The following is a 21,534-nucleotide window of genomic DNA, read 5'->3' on the forward strand; positions in this document are numbered from 1 at the left end:
TACAATTGTTTTGAAGTGGCATCAAAGATCCTAGTTCACAAAGCTGTTGGAATGTCTGGAGCATACTAGCAGCACCAGCCATGTTTCAGCTGGTGCTCCAGAAGCCTTCCCAGCACAATTATTAGCATTGGGAAAGAGGTGCTGTGTGGTATATGCATACTGTAATATTACTGCCATGTAACCCTCTGAGATAAGCCATGTTAGGCTAGTGCAGCTCTGATGTCTTTGCATACTTTCCAGCCTGTGAATAAGTCATGATTCATGCTCTCTGAACAGCCATCAGGTAGTATAAGATGGTCCTGGAAGACAGTGTGATGGTCTGCCAACCATGAAATCACTGACACAGAAGGATTTCAGAGTTAGACCAGATATCTGGTTACTGCCCTTATAGTTGTGCTATCAGCTTTGTTATTGTCAATTGATTTGCTAAATGACAGGAAGATGCTTGTAGCAAATGCAGTGGAAACACAGCCTTTTCACCAAAGAGCTGCTGAAACAGAAGACAACATAAGACCTGCTGAGATGCAGAGCAGAAAGTTAGTTTGGATGCTGTTTTCCCTAATCTAATTCTTTTGTTTAAATGATGATTCAAAGAAGACACTGACATGCTTAGAAGCACTGTGGAAGTGAGTCTCCAATGACCATTTCTGTTTAGACAGATTAGTTTTGTGTCATTTCAGCTTTCCAGATTCCTGTGCACTAAGCATCATAGACTAGCTCAGGAGAATCCTTTAGAAGTTTACACTGATCACAGTAAACTTTAGCCAGTATATAAAAGCCTGTAGTCTATCTCTGCAGTAATGTGGGATTCTGCAAGGGCACAACACTTATTGTCTGACGTGTACCCTGGCTCACTTAGGATACAGAATCAAGTATGGTCCCAGGCTTTGTCATCAAGAAGTGTTGCATTTTTGGTCCAAGATATTGTGGCCCATCTGACTTTTTACCAGAAGAATCTATGCAAGGTATCCAAGCACTCCTGGATGGCCACCTAAGGGCATAAAGTTAACACCTGCAGGAACTAGCAGCTGTCCCCGATCACCTTCTTGTTCGTTCAACTTTGCACCATCCTTGCATTGTCTATCTATATCCAGCAATATCTATACTGAAATAAAATACTGCCAAATCAATGCATTGCATTCCAAATGTATCTTTTCTTCTAGGAGCAGATAAAGGGAAGAAAGAGTCCCATTGCAGATATTAGTTATATTGTCTTAAAACATTCTTTTGAGGAACATATCTTGTGCTCAGCCAGATACCAGGGTACTGAGTAAATATTACATAGACATTAGTCATATTGCCTAAAACGTTATTTAAAGCAGTAAGTATACTACAGTAATTAGAATAATACAATGCAACTTAGCAGTGAATCTTTCTGTGACACAAGAGGAAGCAGAAATGTAGGGAAAGGAAATGGGGATTTGTCAGCACTGACAGTATTAAGGGCCTAAGAAGTGGTTCTGGTGTGATCCCTGTATTGAGCTGATGAGAGTAGTAGGTTATAAACTCTACCTTATTTTTTGATTTCCCAAATATCCTTTGGCTTTGGTTTGGGTATATTGCAGCAATGCTCATGAGTGAGATGAGTCCTCAGGGAGGTCACTTTTTGGATTCTTCTTACTGACTCAAATCCATGCTCTGTGGCACCAAATGCAATCAATGGAATGATTGAAAGGAGACAATATCTTAAGAAAGCCCACCTCACGTTAGTTCTAGGGAATTTTTCTTATATTAGTGGAATTATTTTTATTTCTTAATACTGGATAGAATTCCGCCTGAAATAGCCTGAATACTTTATTTTTCATTTGACTCAGAAGTCAATTACATATTGGAATACAATTGATTAAATGGCATCCGCAGCCCATATGCTACTCTGTGCAATCTTTTATAGCTTTTATCTTCCTTCTCCTCTGATGTAACACCAGTGTAATCCACATTTACCTGGAAACCACATAGAGAAGACAAGAAAGAGGAGAAGGGTGCATGGGCTTTCTGGCAATAAACCTCACTCTGGGAGCAGCCATCCCACCGTGTGCATCAGAGCCCCAGCATGCAGATCTGTACTGCCCAGTCTATGCCCTAGCTGATGGACTGGTTTGGACCTGAAGTACAAAAGCCATTGAGAAACCATACATTTCCCTCAACTGCCAAAGGTCTGCAGCGCTCTGTGAGACAATGAAATGAACTGTTATGGTAACAAGCACTGAGAAGAGCATCATCTCCAGGACTGCACATGCACCCACAGGAAAACTTGTCCACTGCTGGCAGCCTTAAACACCATGGAGGGATGCAGGAAGGACAGAGGCTGGACCATGGCTTGCTTTCCGCTCTGCTCAGCATTTGAAGCAACAAACATACTCAAAGAAAACTGAACTGCTGGGCTTGGGGGCATTTCTGGAGATGCAGCCACCACCTCATGCCCCATGCCAGTTACTCCTTAACGTGATCAGATGCACCAGAAGGCCCTGTGTTCATCCAGCAGCCGTGTCCTTCCTAAAGCATGAAAAGGCCCAGGAATGCTAGGTCACAGGAAGGCTCCCTGCTAGGGGTCAGAAGGTGTTCACCTGGAGCCTCTATGAGTTAGCTTGAGTTTTGGCTGAAGTGCGGGCAGTGTAAGTAGCCCACTTCCTTCCCCAAGTCCATCTGAACCACTCTTGATCCAAAATGGTTTCTAACCAGACTGCACTCCTGGCTACCCAGACTGTAAGGCTGCAGTCAGTTTAGGAAAAACAAGAGGTGGAGCTGCCCCATCACATGTGCAAAATAGTGCCAGGCTGCAGGATCACCATCACTGCCCCTGGATTTTGGAGTTCACCCATGTGCCTCCTCCATTGCTCACCAGACAGCTTGCCTGAGCACCTGCCGAAGATCTCACTTCTTCTGCAGGCACATAGATAGGGAGGAGGAGATCCAATGACATTTTGAGAGGATCTCTTGTTTGCTTCAGAAAGGGGGAGAACATTATTTGCTCTCTGTACTTAATTTACACTATCATACCCACTGTGGGTAGCTTTTTTCTGGTTTTATATATTAAACTGTGGGGACATTTTTGCCCTTCCCAAAGGTAAATATTTTCTGTTCTTGACCATTGCATGTTGCTTGTGTAAGAAACTCATAAACGTTCAGATGTTGTTGGCATTCCCCCTGAGGGAGAGCTTTTATCTGTGTTGTAGTATATAGCAATGAGAAACTGTGTCTTAAGCAAGGGGGTGTTCTGTTACTTAGTCACAGAAAATCTTTTACTGTTTCCACTGTTTTTTCTTCTTTCCTTCATTTCCTTCTATCATTCTGTTACTGAATCACCTACCTTTTTATCAAAGCTCATTTCTGTAATAAAATGAAAGTGATCTGATTGTTCTACAGTCCACCATCTCCCAAATAATTGCTGTAAATATTGCCAAGTATTTGTCAAAGTTTCATGGCAGTGAACTGACTGCAAAGTTGAGGGTTATGAAATTAAACTGTAGGCTAAGCTTCCTGAAGGTCTGATGAACTGATCCTTAACTGAGAATTTAAGCGGCTAGCGTGTTACGCTTTATGTTTTCTGTGCCTCCAATTTCAGAGTCCACTTTCAGCTGGAACAGTGCATGATTTTGAACAGTACTGAAATGGGGACAGAAATGATTTGAAGTAATGAAAAGCTCTTGTTTGTCTTCGCTCCATGATACCAATATAAGAATTAATAAAGACAAGAAAACAGTGAAGTGTGAGGCCTTTAAAAAATGAGCCTTTATACAATCACCTAATCCCTGCAAGCAGCTATGTAGTTAAAAAGTCGAAGGGCCCTTTATTTATTTGGTTGATCAGTTCATTTGGGCCAGTTCTGCCTGTAACACTGAAGCACAAATACTGTTTTATTATTACAAATCAGCTAATAACCATGAAATCCTTAGTGAAGTATTAAAAATCACAGCAGGGCAGGAATGCCGCACAGTGTCCATTAAAACATACCCTCCATTCCAAAAAAGAAACAGCTCCAAACTCATCTTATCATCTGCATAGTTTCTTATTTAATTCGGACATATTATACCATGACACCAGCTTTATAGCATACTTTCTTACATGAATATTGCATGTATGAAGGGAAATTTGTCCCACCAAGACCCCTCAGTACAAATAGAGAGAGGAGAAATTCCTATGCTTGAACAGAATCCCCACCTTATCAGGAGGGAATGCATAAAAGATGTGCATAAAATGCATGACTATTGAAATCAGTGAGGTCTGTGTGAGTTGAACCTGTTTGTAATTGCTAGATGCACATGTGTGCGTATGCATGAGCTTGTGTGTGCATGTATGTGTGTGCATATTCCTGCAGCTGGATCAGTATCCCTCCTGGCTTCTGCTCTTGCTTCCCATCTGAGAGGAGGGAAACTGGTTCACTGTACCGCAATTTGCATCTGCCGATACCACGTGTAGCTACTGTATTTTTCAAGGAGAATGTGAGGAAACAAATAATGTTTATGAGACAATCTGAGAACCATAGACTCAGATTTGAGAACCAGTATTTTATTACAGGGACAATGGAAGGTTTGGTTTTGTTTTAATATGAGATCAGTTGCAGAAATGACATGGACATCTGTGAGACTTTTGACAAAGACGAATTACCCTGGTGGTCTGTTGACTGAGTCTAAAGTGTGTCTTTTTTCTTTTTTCTCCTCCTCTCCTCCCTGCACCCCTGTCTGTATACACAGGAGCTAACGCATCTGCCCCCGACCAGCTGAGCTTAGCATTAGCCTGGAACAGAGTAGACATCGCCCGCAGTCAGATCTTTATTTATGGGCAACAGTGGCCGGTACAGTATATATACAGCATCTTCTACTGAAAACACTTTAAACCCTACACAACATTAAATCCATTCTGTTGGCAGCGGTGGTTTTAACACAGTTTAAAATATACTGTCATGCTTCCAGCCAAACACAAAGTTGTCATTCACAGCTACTGAAGGCAGGCACGGTTACAAAGATGTTAGTGTGTTCGCTTGTCCAAGGAAATGATAACATCTAGCGATGCCTTAACACTGAGAGACCACACCTTTAAAGAAACGGGGAGCAACACATTTATACTATCAAGCAACGATTCTGCAAGCTGAGAAAAACAAGTATCTGTTCACAGCCATGCGACAATGTTAGGCTATAAATTAAAGCAAAGGGAAAATTTCTTTTTGCTCTTCAAGCAATATGATTTTATATAAAATACTGAATTTGATGATGATTGGACATCAAAAATATGCTGCACAAATGTTGAAAGTCATCAACTGGACCACGAGAGCTGAGCAGCAATGTTACCACACAAGTGCTGTGGCTCCAGACCTGAGCTGGTGTTAATTTTTTGTCCAGTGCTGCTCTGCGTCAATCTGCCCGCTTCATATCTGCCCCGTCCTATGCTCCAGCTGCCAGCTGTGGGGACAGGCTCCCTGGCCAACACCGTTTCCCTGGGGGATACCATGGGCAGAGCTTCTCTGCAGGATTGGGAGGGCTGTAAATAGAGGGGTTATTGAGCACTTTGCGGGGTAGAGGAGGAGTAGTCAACTCCCAACTTGTGCTGCAGTTTTTACAGTGATAGAAGTCATTCTGTCTCTACCTGCAGCTCCTTAAAGCCCACCATATCTTCATTCAGAAGGTTTAATTGGATCACAGTATTCATTACTGTGACACTCATTTTGTCACTGTCATGAAACTTTCATATGCTGTCATATGACCGTTTACAGCTCCCCATGGAAAATTATAACAAAAGGAAAAAAACCAGTTTAAATATCCTTGCTTTAAATGTAGTTTCTAGAGCTTGCTGTCCCTTAAAGCTAGTTTCAAAAATCCTTGCATTTTTAGTTATGGAGTGAACAGAACTATTTATCTTGTCTTCAATATTGGGCATAAGTACACATCAAAACATAGCAATTTTAATGGTACTAAACTGTCCTTATCGTTATCGCTCCATCACCACATCATAGCAAAAATTTGCATAAATGCTGCAAGCTGCAATCATTTTGCAAGATAAAAGCTGGCAGTATGAGATGATTTCTCATCTTTCTAATGCCCTCAAACTGCAAGAGATAGAAAAGGAGAGGTTTTGCATAAAAAGACCTCTTGCATTTGGCCCTTCAAAGAAATGCTAATTGTGAAGCTATTTCTGCTTCCTGGGTGTCAAAGTTCCCCTGAGTCTCCACACCCCTGACTCTCCACACCATGAACAAAGGAAAAAGCTGGTAAAGACAGAATGTGTCTGCATGTAATATACCCAATATAAATAAAATGGTTTTTGGGAAAGAGAAATAAAGATAATATTGAAATGGTGAATAGTATGGAGGTGTAGTCACCAGTTTCTTGGATTCCACTTCCTTGGTCCTAATCTGGATTTTCTAGAGTGTGTTAATCTTAATACTCTGACACTCATTTTTTAAATGCTGCCCTGAATCAGAGAAACCAATATAGACTAGAACTGTGATTATCCCATTTTAAACTTAGAAGAGCAACCCTCAGAATTTTGTCAGGATTCTCTGCTAGTGCCAGGGTAACCAGACCAGCCAGATACAGCCTGCAATGCCCAGGAACGGCCTGAATTAATCTGCTTGCTTTGCAGGTGGGCTCCCTTGAGCAAGCAATGCTGGATGCACTGGTGTTGGACAGAGTGGATTTTGTGAAATTACTCATAGAAAATGGAGTAAGCATGCATCGTTTTCTCACCATCTCCCGGCTAGAGGAATTGTACAATACGGTAGGGCCAACCTAAGGCAAATTTTCTCTCTCTATATTGATCGTTCTAGCTCCCACTCACATTACGATGACATGATGATGCACAAGGCAGCCAACACCTGCTGCAGAAATTTTCCATGTTAGAAGTCCACATTTTCTCTTAGCTTTGTCTCTTATATAATGGAACACAGTGTGTCTTGCCCACCTGATCTACTCTACGGACTTTGTAAGACATGGACTAAGCCCCACGCAGTACCAGCTGATTTCTGGTCATTGTAATTCCAATATGACAGGCCTGAGATTTAGGTGGATGGCACTGGCTGGAAGACAGTAACTGGCAAGTTAGGACCTGTAGGATGATGATACATGACTCCTGATAGTATAAGCCTTTATGGTTTTGGAAAAATCTAGCAACTATTAATCAAATTCAGCCACTAGAAAAAAAATAGAAGGAAACTTCTTGGGATAATATTCTGAATTTAAAGGTGAAATTTTATGATTTCTGGAGACCTATTACAGTGAAGGACTTCCCCATGTCCTCACTGAATGTTCCAAAATGATGGTTTTGAGTTTTAAAAGCCTGTTTGCAAGTTTTATATCTTTGCCCTTAAAATGAACATAAAACTGCACAGGTTCAAGTTGCTTCTGAGTTCTCAACTGCAAAACCCATTCCAGCATTCACATCATTATTGCCTACCAAGAGAAACCAGTAAGTTCAAATTGCTTTAGTGGTATGGAAAAAATCTTAAAGCATTGTCTAGTTCTTAGGATTGCTAGTTTTGTCTGTTAGAGAGAGATTGTGATATAGTGCATAGCCCTTTTCAAAAAGTTTTTTTCTGCCAGTACTTTTCAAAGCCCTGCCCATCGTAAGTTGCCACGCTGGGGTATTATCCAGAGATGTTTCACACTGATGGTGACCAGAAGTCAGTCTTTCAAAAATATCACATATGAAAAGAATTCATTAAATTTGTGCAAAATATAAAGGAACAGGTATCCGCGCCATCCTTGAGACAGACTGCCATCTGATCTTTGATTGGCTTAAATTTAGCCTATCAACTAGCGTCTATTATTAAGAACATAAAGCCTATGAGCTTTCTTGCTACAGACATAAGCATTGTAGTTCTTGTGACAAGCCAGTTTTTACAGGGAGTAAGTTTGAGGAAAGTCTTCAGTTCTATAGCTAAAAGAAGGCCTTTTTGAACAAATTTATTGTGAGCTATAGAGATCACCATAAATCATTCACGCAAGAGTTCCAAAAGACCTCAGCTGTGAAATGCCTAAACTACTAATTATGATCTATGACCTAATGCATCCATAATAGCCTTAGCACCAAAAAAATTACAAGACCAGTTAAAAAATACCAATTTTCAACATGAGCCTTGAGAGTGACCTGGGAAGCTACAACCAGTGAATCTGACTTCTGCCATGGCAAATTTGTAAAAATATAATAAAGAATAGAATTAATAGACAAGGGGATCAATTTTATGTCAAGAAAGATTTTATCCAGTTTCTGCAGGAAAATATTGTTTACCCAGCTTCTGTAGGAAAACGTTAAGCCTTAGAAATCTTGAAGGGTAGAAAACAGAGAGTAGGAATATATGGTTTGTTCTCACCACAAAAGGACATTATGACCAGGGTTGTCCAAGACCCTGTCCCAGGTCCGCTGCTGTTCAGCCCGTTTAGAGATCATTTTAAAAATAGTAACTATTGAAAGGACAATGTTTGCAGGTGATTTAGCATCACTCAGGGTAGGCAAATCTGAAGCAGCATATGAAGAATCACAGGGAAGTCTCGTCATGCTCAGTGATGGGGTTATATAAAATTAAGTGTTGGCAAGTGCAGAGCAATGTATGTATGGAAACACTGACTCTGCACATATGTAGTGGTCTCATCTATCATCAGTTACAGACAAGGAGACCTCCCATAAAAGTCTTTTAAAATATCAGCAACAGTCAAAAACATAACAGAAAAGAAAGTACTTCTCCACATAACATATAATTGATATTGTGGGAGTCCGATACGGAATGTTCAGAATGTTTTGTATGTCAGGTGGAGTCAAAAGAAGATTGGACAAATTCACAGACTGTGCATGCTGTTAGTGGTTTTCAGATGAGACAGCCTAGATGGAATGTCAGACTCAGGGGCTCTCTGAGCCACCAACGGTGGAAGTGGAGATCCTGAGTGCAGTAAGGCTGACACTTAAGCAGCTGTTTTTCCTTCCACTCTCTCCCAGAGGCTGTGCATGTTGTGCTGGGCTCCTGCTTTGCCTAAGCCAGCAACCTAATCTGGTATATAGGACCTTAGTTTTCATCCAGTGTGGCAGTTCTTGTGATTTTCTTACTGAAGCGTTTTGTACAAAAGAGAGGTCAGGTGAAATAATGTTCTTGTAACTGTTTTTATTTTTTTTAATTGATAACACTGTACAATTGAAGTGCTCTCAGTTGCCTGATTATTAAACTACTAAGGTGAGAAAGCTGTTTCAGCATTTACATCTTGCAGGTCTTTGGACAATACAAAACTATTTTATTCTTCTTTATTTGTCCTTTGTAGAGACATGGGCCATCCAACACTCTGTATCATCTAGTCAGGGACGTCAAAAAGGTAAGAGTCCAATAGACGGTAGGTTGGAGATGATGCTATGATTGCTTTTTTGTAGCTAGATACAGTCTCTGTTTTGCATGAGCTTTCAGTTAGAGCCTTCTCCTTCCCCTGCCATTACAGAATGTCCTGTTTGTATGTACTGAATATGAACTTTTTGCATACAGAGCACAATTAGCAAGTTATTTGGCTTGCTTTCTCTGTGGTTTTAGATGCTTCGGTAATAGCGCTTCTGCTAGCATAATTGTAGGCTCTTACATATCGTGTGGATTTATGCTGTTATCTGTATTTTTCCATACCTGCAACTATTGTCAAAGCTAATTTCCATGTTGTTAGTTTACTTCTGAGTCTGTAAAATAGTCCTTATCATTGTGCTGGATCCTAGTTTCTTGAACCAGTTCATTGTTCTGTGTTGTGTGGTGTATTGTAGCCATCTTCCTCAGCAGAAATATACAAAAAGAAGTAGTGCAACTTTCCCTTGCCCCCTTATTAAGTTAATTTCAAGCATCTTGAATTATAAAGAGCCATATATAGCAGGACAGAAACACAGAAATGTATAGTGACAGAAGGAGTTACCAAATACCTTTAGCAATGTGTTCAGGATTAAAAGAGTTAGAGCAGCAGCAGCATTGGATGAAAATCCCATATCCTCTAAATATATGCATCAAGTAAGGAGACTGAGTCTGCAACTGACCTCATCAGCTTGAATATTCTCCCAAAGCATGTGCAGATTACAACCTTGCACATTATGTAAGTTAGACCTCAAGGGTAGCATACTTGAGAAAGGAGATTTCTGAACACGGGGCTAGATACAAGATTGAAACAGGAATGGAGATTTTTTGTAAAAGTGCAGGTTTTGGTGGTTTCTTCTGTCACCGACAGCTGAGCAGAACAAAAGGCAGCTAGAGGAGGGGAGTGGCAATGTTTCATATATCATCTTTCTGTTAAATAATGCTACAGAATAATCAGTAGTTATGTTTAGGGAGGTTCTGGTGGGTTTTTTTTGGTTTGTGTATTACATGGCATCATCATTGTTCAGCTATATGTAGTATATTAAGTGACCATCAGAAACTGTGAAATGCTTACAGAAGAAACTGAAACTGTTCTTATGCACAAATCCCCTTGGATGGAGCAGAGTAAAGCTAGAATGCATTTAGACTGACTACATCTCTCGAAGCCCAAGTTACCAGAATTTTTTTTTTACTAAATATGCAGTTATTTATGTGCCTGTAAGTGTTTGAAACAAGCATCATCTGTCTTCTTACTTTAAAATATATTCCTTTTCAAACTGCTTCTCTCCCCCAGCATCCCCTTTCCAAGTCTTCCTTCGAAGGCATAAAAATTTGTATGTTGGGTGACTAAATAATATCAACATCTTTTTCTGAGTTCCTAACAAAAGACGTATTTTTAAAGGAACTCTTGGAAAAAAGGCATCAAAATAGGCAAAGATGATCAGTACTCATAGGTATATATTGATAGACATTGGCATTAAATAAACTTACACTATATTTAATGACATTATTTGTTTCACAGTGATTGCTAAAAGTTAGGTGATGGTCATTTTTCCATAAATTCATCTTTCTTTTCTCTGTCTATATCTAAAGTCTCCAGTAATTCCCACTACCTGAAGTCAATGATGTGTACTCTTACTAGAACATAGTTAAGGGCTTTAAAAACAAGCAGCCTGGTGCAGTCCTCTAGCACCTTCATCAGAAAACTGCACCTCTGGGGCTGTATTTCTCATTTTGTGAGTGATGAGGAACAACCGCAGTTCACTCAGAGAAAAGTGACAGCTCGCCATAGCCCTGCCATCTGAGCAGATCCCTTACCAGTCAAGTAAGCTGTAAATCAGTCAGCAGATCTGACAACAGTTTAAATGAAAACATCTCCTTGGAAATAACAGCTTCTTAATGGGCATCACTATTTGACAGTTAAGTGGCCCACTGTGCATGAAAACCAGACCACACTGCTGATGCTAGTTTTTTGACTTTGTGTATATTTTGATGCCAGATACCTAACCTCTCATTTAATTACAGTATCACAAAATATAAATACAAAAAAATGTAGTATGTCATCTTGAGACAACACTTAAAGGATATGCATGTTCTGTGCTTTTTATGCATACATCGCAATTTTAATACCTGCACTATTTAAAAGGGTGCGTGCTATAAAAAGTTATTTACAGCTACATCATTGTGAATTCTCAAGTAGGAAACATGCTTACAAATCATAGAAGCATTATTTAATTTACTATTTTTGTATTACATAGCTGTATACATCACTAGGAATGGGGGTTTTGTTTGAAAGACCACCCTGCCTGCTTATTAAAGCAAAGAATTTGAACAACAGAAGTCACATTACCACATCCTGTTTGTGGCAGTTTACAGACACACATGTGCACACACACACATATGCACAAACATATAAGACAACAATTTATTTTCTCTTTGGATTTCCAAATATTGCTGTGAAGACTCTTAGCCTGGGCAGCATATAGTAAAGGCCTGGAGACACAGTCAAAGAATTTACAGTAATCTGAGAGTGTTTAAATTCTGCATGTATTAAAAGACAAAGTACTTCCTAATGATTCTGCTTTAGAGACAGCTGTGTTCATCTCTCTTTTCAATACTCTCAGTTCCATAACTACATACGGGGACAACTCTGCCTGCATCGTTTGCATCATGGCCTTTTTGACATCTCCTGTCAAGGGTACAGAATTTAACATACAGGGTTGACTTCCTTCCCTAGGCCATACAAACTAAGCAGGAATAAACAGTGGCTGTGCTGAACATCCTGCCTGTAAGTGGAGGTTGCCCTCTACAGGTTGTTTTTGAAAAATCCTTCCCTGGCTCAGCTAGCTAATGAAGATCAGTAGAAATTAACAGATTAATTTTTTCTTTAATCCAGAAAATTGTATATAATCAATATATCTTAATCCCACTCTGGGTGATATAAGTTTTCAAAGTTCTTTATTTTGGACTGCCACTGTATGTATACATTTCCAGAGAACTAACAAGCAATATACAAAATTTTGGAAGTATTATTTTTCCCTCAGCATGCAAAATCAGAGGCTTGGTACCTGCTGAATATAAAAATGCACTTGAAGTGAAAAAATACTCTGATTAGGTACAGTTTAAAGTTAAAGTTTCTTCAGGAAAATAATAATGCATTAGCACTGAAGAGCTTGTCCCAACATTAAAAGGTTAGTTGATTATTAACTGGGGTACCTATCATACCCGAAAACCAAACCTTCTCCTCTGTCATTCCTGGCCACTTTGGCTGTACTAGAATTAGCCCATCCAAATTTTTGCTGTTCTTGGAGGGGTTCTGACCCACTTGCACCACTATGCTTTATTTACAAGCAGACTCACCACTGCCAGGGTAGTTCAAGGTGACTGCTGACACGGCAAATGCTTTGGTACATGCATAACTCCTCTCACAAGTATGGTCCAATTGGCTTTACTAGGTCTTCTCACTTTGGAAAAGTAATTCTGTGTTAGCATGGAGCCATATATATGTGTATGTCCATAAAATGTGTATTTCTGCAGTGAATTCTTGAGTTTTCTTTAGTAAAGTGTTTCAATATTATCTGTGAGGTTTAGCTGTATCTTTTATTAAAGTTACTCTATTGGAAACTTTTTATCTAAATCCCTGTATTGAATTTTAGAAATCAGAAGAACTATATCAAGAAACTCACACTCTCTAACACACGCGGCACCCTGATGCCTGTTGTGCTTTCTTAATTGCTCAAGTATTTTTTGCCACTGAATAATATCAAAGCATTCAGGTTTAGTGTCTTACATTAAGACAATAGGAGTCTGCTGAAGAACTACAACTCTGTCATGGAGTTACAACTCCCACTTCTGCCAGTGCCTTCATCCTTGTTCTAGTAAAACTGTCATTGCCTTAAGGATTCTGGAGAGAGAAGAGCATTTGGGGGAAAAACAAACAAACAACCTAGCAGGATTTAATTTTTAGATTTACATTTATTTTCTTTAAACAGCTCAGAATAAAAATTACTGTGTTCAATAAACTAAGCTAATATGCATTCCTGCAAACCATAGTGATTCGTCTGCCCATCAGATTAGCCAAGAGCAGGAAGAGTGCAAAAGGATATGCTAAGGGATGTTACTGAAAGACAGATGGCAGCTCACCTTTTGCCACTAAATTTGCTTGATCTTTTGTCCCTTTGAATCCCAGCCCATTGCTAGGCATGGTACACCATAGCACTACCTCCCTCTCCCCTTCCTCAGCCTTTCAGCGTGCTGTTTGTACTGTGGTGAGCAGAGAGGGAAATAAGCATTGCTCTTCCTGGCTGAAGTAGAAGAGCAGGGAGGGTCTTTGCATCTATTTAATCTCTTCTGCAGAACCAGTTGCCATCTGCTCTCCATTAGTGTTTATCTGCTCTTAATCTAATCAGCACATCTGCAGAGAACCCAGGCAGATATCTGCAGACATGCGAATATTTCCAGCAAGACATGGCAGTCATAAAATTTCTCCGTGCAAATTACTAGCCTTCTTTTGATGACCATATAAAAAGAGCTACAGGCTAACTGTAATCTATGCTGTATATCATTACAGAAAATGAGATTATGCTATTACAGTGCACTGAAAACTTTGAAGCAAACAATTACAATTTCCTGGTCCTTCTGCAATGTTGACTATACAAGTTAATTTCTTACTAGACTAATTTTCTCTTTTTCCAAAGCTACTGCTTACAGTTCACAGAAGGATAATTTACCTCTCTTTCCACCTTTAATTTGTAGTCACATCACTTGCACAATGACATACAGGACAGAGAGGGTTCTGTAAATCTGCAGGGTTCTTAAAGACATCTCTAGATCTGTGTGACCTATTCACAATTTGCTGAATCATGCCTTCTTTTCTGTTAGGGAACTACTCACTGAACCATAAACTGTCATCCAAACACCTTGGAGGCAGTGGCCCCAAAGAATTAGCCACAGATATTTTGTTTATTACAACTGTCATACTTACTTTCATACATACAGATGCTTTCCTCATACTCAGGTGTGGAATTTAAGCAAAGATACATGTTTATTTGTACATAACCCAAGAGCAAATCCTAAGAAACTCTCCATGCCTCTAGCAACTAGCAATAAGTCATGCACTAGAATCATAGAATCATAGAATGGTTTGGGTTGGAAGGGACCTTAAAGATCGTCTAGTTCCAAGCGCTGTTGTGGGTAGGGACACCTTCCTGGTGTTGCTCAATGCCCCATCCAACCTGGCCACTGTGTAAGTCCTCTAGAGTAGATAATACAGCTCTTTCCCCGCTGCCCTTCCTTTCCTGGAACATGGGAAGGAAATGCTGCAGGATGGGAAGATCACACTCAGGAGCTGGTTCCATGTGAACAAATGATACTGTAGGATGTCATTTCACTGTGCCTTGGCAGTGCAGATGAGGCAGACCAAAGAGATGCCAGCAGAGACGTGAGATGCCAGGACAAGAGTTGTGGGGGACAGATGGTGCAGAAAAGGTGCCATCTTGCAGGACTAGAGTCCAGCAACTGTGCCTGACCTTTCAAGTGCGCTGATCCTCATGCTTTTTGTTCTGCAGTCGTGTTCCTTGTTTCCCCAGCTGAAGAATATGAGTACTGTGTACTGACGTTATCTTCTGTTACTTCCAACAAGTTCTTCACCTTCTTATTTAACTTATGTCTTCTTTCCAAGCGAGAATATCCAGGTTTCAGTTGGATCTATTTTAAGGTGAATTAATTAACCAGCATAATAATACATTTGTGTTTTTAACTATTTAATTTGTTTTATTCTAACATCATTATAACGTATATTTAACAATGCCAGCAATAAGTATTTCTTTCTCCCCCACCATCCTTGTTATTTTCATTCCAGGGAAACTTACCTCCTGATTATCGGATAAGTCTGATTGATATTGGTTTGGTGATAGAGTACCTGATGGGAGGAGCATATCGCTGCAATTACACCCGAAAGCGGTTCAGAACACTGTACCACAATTTATTTGGGCCCAAGAGGGTAAGGAGCAAGTTATTTGTCATCTGTATGACTGCACCCACTGGCAGGGATTACCATAGCTTCTTAGATGGTTCCGGTCTGGGGGGATCCACATGCACACACTATTCAGTCTACAGATTCATTTCTATTATGTACATAGCAGCTGCTTCACCACAATGCACCACAAGACAGCCACTGATACAAGCTACATTTTTTACGAATGTAATGAAAAAATTATTGGGTTCTGCTGCCCTGGTGAGACCAGGACATAAAACAGTCTCCTCTGTCTCTAAAATCTGTAATTATGAGTATCCACAGCTTTTGACCTGTACGAATAATACCATAGGGCACCTGAATTAGCCTTGAAAAAATTGTTATTTTGATAGACACATTTCCTGTCTCATGGCTCATCTTCTAGACTGTGGCCTGAAAGTATCAGGGCAAAGAAACCTGTAACTCCGAATCGGCTTTATTGGCTGGATGTGGCTCCAGCAGAGCCAGGGGGCTTATGGCAAAAACACCATTCAGTATTTTTATAGTTTTCTTGTTTGATAGATTACAATACTGTGAATCCAAAGTAAGTTTACTACCTTTCTAAAACATAAAAGATATTTATTGTCATCCATAATGCCACCGACCCAATCCAGTGTGAAGAAAAATCTTCTCAACTGCTCGCAGTGAGATTTGTAGTTCTTTCTTTGCCATTTTTTACCTCACATTTTCATTTCTTGTCTCAGTTCAGATTTTAGCAAGACACACCATTGAGTATTGTTCTAAGTGGCTGTAAAGAGCAACAGTTCTGTGAAATGGTTACAGCCAAACACGTGAAATATGTTGGTTTGTTTCCCTACGCTTTCATTCTTTACTTTTGAGGGGAAAGGTAGTAATTGTAGTAATTGTAGTTGCTGGCAGAGACTTCCTTCCCTTAATCACTCCACCAAGAAAAGTGTTTGAGTAACGATTTCACAGATACTGAACAAACATACAGAGCAGTTCCTCAGCAGTCTATAAAAGTGTGCCAGGGGAATGGCCACAATACTGGTGTCCTCCAGAGAAATCCATTCATGCCTTGCAACAGCCCCAAACCAGCTGTGATTTGTACCTGAATACAAATGTATGTCTTCTGTTGCATGTTTTGGTGAAATAGGGTCAAACTCAAGGTTGAGTTAAATATATATATATATGTAATTATTTGATTGGTGTATATATTATATGGTATTATATTATATTTATTATATTACGTTACGTTACATTGGATATATATTATCTATATTATATTATATTATATTATATATTGTTTATTATATACTCTATATTATAAGTTGTACATCACATGTTACACACACATGTATGTATGCATGTATGTATACACATATAGTTGTAATTTTTCATCATCCTTGTGGGAGAAATAACATTTTTCTAACTTTTTTGTACAGCCAAAAGCCCTGAAACTGTTGGGAATGGAGGTAGGCAACCTGTAATAAATCTTAATGTCATTTCCTTCTTTGACAAATACACACTATACCAAGATAATGTTTAAATTCACTGTAATGAAGGCACCAATAGTTGTTTTCAAGTTGTGTATGAGAAATGTGCCACACAAATTGTATTTTCCATCCAGACAACCTGTTTACGCAAGATTAAGAAACATTTCTTAATAAAACTCCAGTGGATAGATAAGAGAAAAGAAGGCTCTGCCCCCTCTATGCATAATTTTTCTTTTCATGAAGATTAAACAAAATGTTGCAGTCTGTCAGGCCAAGCAGAATTTCAGTCAAATAACTGTGTAACTTTAAAACATGTTCAGAGAAATGAAGCAGTTGCAGAGAATGATGCAGAAATCTTTACATGGGCCAAATTTCTATCAGTTTTTTTGACACTTTTGGCTACCCCAATGCTTCAAGGAGATAGTAGTGTTCTTTTGTTTATTTTATACAACAACTTTCATTTTGCTATCCACAGGTGCAGCACAGAATAGGTCACCTCTTCTGACAAAAGCAGTAGGCTAAAATGGGAGAGAAACTAAAGACAACAGAAACAATAAAGAGCTGGAGAAAGAAGGGATAAACATGGGATACAAAGGCAGGGTGGGAGTGAAGAAAGGAGATTCCTACTCTTGGGAGAAGATAAAGGGAGAAAACACAAGAATAAGCAGGGAGGGAATCTTCAGCAGACCAGAACATCCCCTGAATATATGCTTTCTGGAGGTGGAAAGAGGCAGATGTTATATTTGGAGTGAGCTCTTAGCTTTATTTTAATGATTGCTTTTCCAAAACGGTTCTGAATATTATGTGATTGTGCTCTGTGTTCTTAGGGAGAAAGAACAGTTGAGAGTGATAGTCCAAATCTCTTTTTCCCTGTGTTTAGGTATGGGGTTACTGACTTCTTAATTATAGTGCATGGACCAATACTTTTTAAATTGTTTTCTTGTGTTAAATATTTTGTCAAAAAAAGCTGAAGGGTCTGGCCTGCAGGGAATGTATTTGACACCTCAGGTACTGACTCCAATGCATTGTGTGAATTGATTCAGTTCCTTCACTGGTGAAAAAAATTTCTCTATGATTCTCACAGGATGATGTCCCCTTGCGGCGAGGGCGGAAAACAACAAAAAAAAGAGAAGAAGAAGTTGATATTGATTTGGATGACCCTGAGATCAATCATTTCCCCTTCCCATTCCACGAGCTGATGGTGTGGGCTGTGCTGATGAAGCGTCAGAAGATGGCCCTCTTCTTTTGGCAGCATGGGGAAGAGGCTATGGCTAAAGCACTGGTGGCCTGTAAACTCTGCAAAGCCATGGCCCACGAAGCATCAGAAAATGACATGGTGGATGACATATCCCAAGAGTTGAACCATAATTCGAGGTGAATTTTCTTGCATGTACACACTTTCCTCCTGTGTTTAAAAAAAAAAAAAAAAAAAAAAAAAAAGAAAGAAGGGCGAGAGGCAGCTGAATCTGCCTGAAATTTGCTTATCCGTACTTTGCTTTCATTTCTAACTTCTAGGGAAAATGCCGTCCCTTTAGCAAAAGTCTAAATGGCTTTTAAACAATCTGTCTGCCAGAGAAGCAGAGTTGCTAGAAGTATAACTTCTTAAATGAGAAGGTGTCAAGAAGGCAATGAAATATCTATATTGTCTATGTGTTCTCCCTGAGGCCTCACGAGTCAGGCTGCAAGCTTTCTCTGTGCTTTATCAAGACACTCTGTTCATCCCAAGCAGAACAATTGTTGAAATCCTTAGGAACATAATATTCGGGCAGAAGCATTAATTAACCAAGAGCTCATGCTTAGATCAGCAAGCCAAGATACTAGATTCCATAATAATCTTTCCTAATGTTAAAAGTCTGAGACACAGAATTTTAAAAAGGGTATTGGACACTCGTTTTCCAGCACAGAAGCAATCCTCTAAGCTGCAGATAACAAGAGGATTTCAGCTTGGAAATGTCAGGGAGGTGGGCAGGCAGGTGGGAGCAGACAGCTGGTAGGTGTGGGTGCTCATCAATCCTAAGTCAGGGCACTTATTTATATGCCTACCATCAGCCACTCACATTTGAAAATGTGGGTTTCCATATGTACAGTCAAAATCACGATTTGCATTATAGAGGGTGATGCCCCCCTTGCAGAGGCTGTCAGTTGCAGAGGGGTGTTTTCTATAGCAGGCTGTTTGGGCTAATGGGAATGAACGAATGTCCCTCTGTTGCAGGGACTTCGGCCAGTTGGCAGTGGAGCTGTTGGACCAGTCGTACAAGCAGGATGAGCAACTGGCAATGAAACTGCTGACCTACGAGCTGAAGAACTGGAGCAACGCCACATGCCTGCAGCTTGCAGTGGCAGCCAAGCACAGGGACTTCATTGCTCACACTTGCAGCCAAATGCTGCTCACAGACATGTGGATGGGTCGTCTCCGGATGCGCAAAAATTCTGGCCTAAAGGTCAGCCCTGTTTCAAAATAAAATTAACAGTCAGAGGAGTTCTAATAGATGATGATGGGGCTCACAACAAATCAGTAACAACTGGCTCAATTAGTATATTTCAGGTGCTTATTTGTAGTGACATTAAGCAGGGTATATTCTTTCTGTGTTCAGTTTTTCAGCAGGGAGCTTATCACAAATCCAAGTTCAAAGCATATTACTTAGATTTTACATCATCTTTCTCAAAGCCCCCTCTGGCATCAGTGAGAGTTATCAGAATAAGAATTGAGCCAGGAGGTTAGTATGTCACCCTGCCTGGATACTTGAGGACTTAGCCAATGTTTTTAAAGATAAATAAAGAGAAAGGATGTGTAAGTGAATTAACTGCTAGTGAAAGGTGCTGATCCAACAACCTTCCCCAGAACAGGCCAAAGCAAGCACTACAAATTTTCTTGCAATACCCTGCCAGGCTTCCTGATGACTGACCTCAAGGGACTACCTTAGAGGATCTAAAGGATAATTAAATTTTCAAAGGTGTTTAAGCTTTACTTCCACAGTTAGTGAAACTGCTAACAGAGCAAGGTGAATTCTGGGAGGTGAATTTGTGTCCATGGGCTGGCATCTTCCACTTTCACCAAAGTACTCACCAGTCAGTATATAACCAGGAATTTCCTCTTCCTCCCAGATAACTGAGAAATATTTTCAGTGAAGGGGTTTTCTCTCCTGCATTAATCATGTGTGTGAAAAGTAGTAATTGCTCAACTATTTTGCTGTGTGAAAATATATTCAGTGATGGCGAGAATGCTTATGAGTACGTGCATCATTATCGTACTGACTCTAATCCAGTGACAGTGATGACTGAGAATAAGCAGCTGATATCATTCTTATCATCCTCCTGCAGGAACTGTGCATAAATATTCTTCTGTTTACAGGTAGAAAACATTCTCACATTTGGAGACATCTTTACTACCTGTTTTTCTGACTCGACTCATAGGCCCGTTGCCCTTCAGAGGGACTGCTGCCTTGTTCCCTGCTTGGCTTTGCAGATATTCAACCTGGGTATATGGGGATCAGTGCAGCAACTCATTTCCCACTGCATGCTTTCTTCTTTGCAGCATGCATCTCTTAAGCCATAAAATAGATCTTTCTTTCACAACGAATAACTGAGGCTAACAGACTCTCTTTCCTTTCAGCTTCTTGTAACATCAGGGCTTCACAAGGATCATTTCCTCAGTTTCTAGTCTGTGTTTTATTTCACTGAAGCTCATTAGCAGGGCCTGTTTAAAGCTAAAGCAAGCCACAAGCTACATGAGCAAGAGGCACCATGGCAAAGAAATAAATTTGCAAGCATGAGTCATGGATTATTTTCCATGAACAAATTTCTCCCGTCAAAACTGACAAATGGCAAGAAGGCTGAATGTAATTCTTTAGGGTCTCACCAGGGATGTATAGCCCAAATGGGAGGGGGAGAGGCAATTGTTAATCCTGCCTGTTCTTAAAAATAGCCTCTCTGGGAAGCCAGGTCTGCCCACAACACCCTCTCCCTGTACACATCCTTTTGCGACAAGGCAAGTGCAGGAGCAGTGCAGGCAGCCTGGTGCTCAGCTCTTCCAAGGCTTGGCTCAGCATTCATATACGCTAACTGCTCCTAATTGCAATACTTTGGATGGTTTCAACAACACACATGCTGTCTGTCGATATGATGAGCACAAGCACTCACCCTCCCTGACCTGCCAGCAAGCTAACTATCTGGTTTCACTGTCATTTAGGGAGAGATTTATAACAAAATCATTTTCCGTGAGATTACAGCAAAACCAGGTAAAGCTGTTGTGCTTGTGAATACACACAGGCCACTTCTTTTTGTATTATGATGATATCTCTTCAGTTATACTTCTGATTTAACCCCAAGCATCGTTCATTGCATATATACACACAAGGTAATTTCAGTGGTTTCAGCACTCCCACATTATAAGAGGGAAGGCAGAAAGGAAAGAGCTGGCATTAACGTGAGCATTACATGGCTACCAGGTTACTGAAGCAAAACCCAAGGGGACCACATAGCTAAGCATATCAGCGTTTGCTGTTGCTGGCTTTGTCGTATCTCCTCAGATCCACACACACTTATGCCTTGACTACCTGAGTGCATTAAGTATGGACACAGAGAGCTTGAGACCTATTAACCCTCTCTAGAATTTAGTACTGCTTGTGTGTCATTTACACTGATATTGTCTATTATGTAAAATGCAGAAATTTGCAGGACCAAGGTCTGAACACCCCCATGGTCCCACATGCCATTGACCTTATGTAATGTTTTGTAAATATATTCTGGTATGTAACAATACGCATCTG

At 40.1% G+C, this 21,534-nt stretch overlaps 1 protein-coding gene across 1 annotated transcript in view; it reads left to right on the forward strand.

Annotated features, from left to right (window-relative positions):
• Positions 1 to 21,534, forward strand: part of TRPM3 (transient receptor potential cation channel subfamily M member 3) — a 490,459-nt gene that overhangs the window by 419,924 nt on the left and 49,001 nt on the right. Inside the window, exons 10-17 of the mRNA XM_068423967.1 lie at positions 4,692 to 4,792; positions 6,577 to 6,711; positions 9,240 to 9,290; positions 14,979 to 15,014; positions 15,159 to 15,299; positions 16,715 to 16,744; positions 17,850 to 18,139; positions 18,978 to 19,206. Of these exons, the coding sequence (XP_068280068.1) occupies positions 4,692 to 4,792; positions 6,577 to 6,711; positions 9,240 to 9,290; positions 14,979 to 15,014; positions 15,159 to 15,299; positions 16,715 to 16,744; positions 17,850 to 18,139; positions 18,978 to 19,206 (1,013 nt within the window). The remainder of the gene's footprint in view (positions 1 to 4,691; positions 4,793 to 6,576; positions 6,712 to 9,239; positions 9,291 to 14,978; positions 15,015 to 15,158; positions 15,300 to 16,714; positions 16,745 to 17,849; positions 18,140 to 18,977; positions 19,207 to 21,534) is intronic.

The sequence above is a fragment of the Nyctibius grandis genome, chromosome Z (genome assembly GCF_013368605.1).
Source record: "Nyctibius grandis isolate bNycGra1 chromosome Z, bNycGra1.pri, whole genome shotgun sequence".
Classification (NCBI taxonomy): domain Eukaryota; kingdom Metazoa; phylum Chordata; class Aves; order Nyctibiiformes; family Nyctibiidae; genus Nyctibius; species Nyctibius grandis.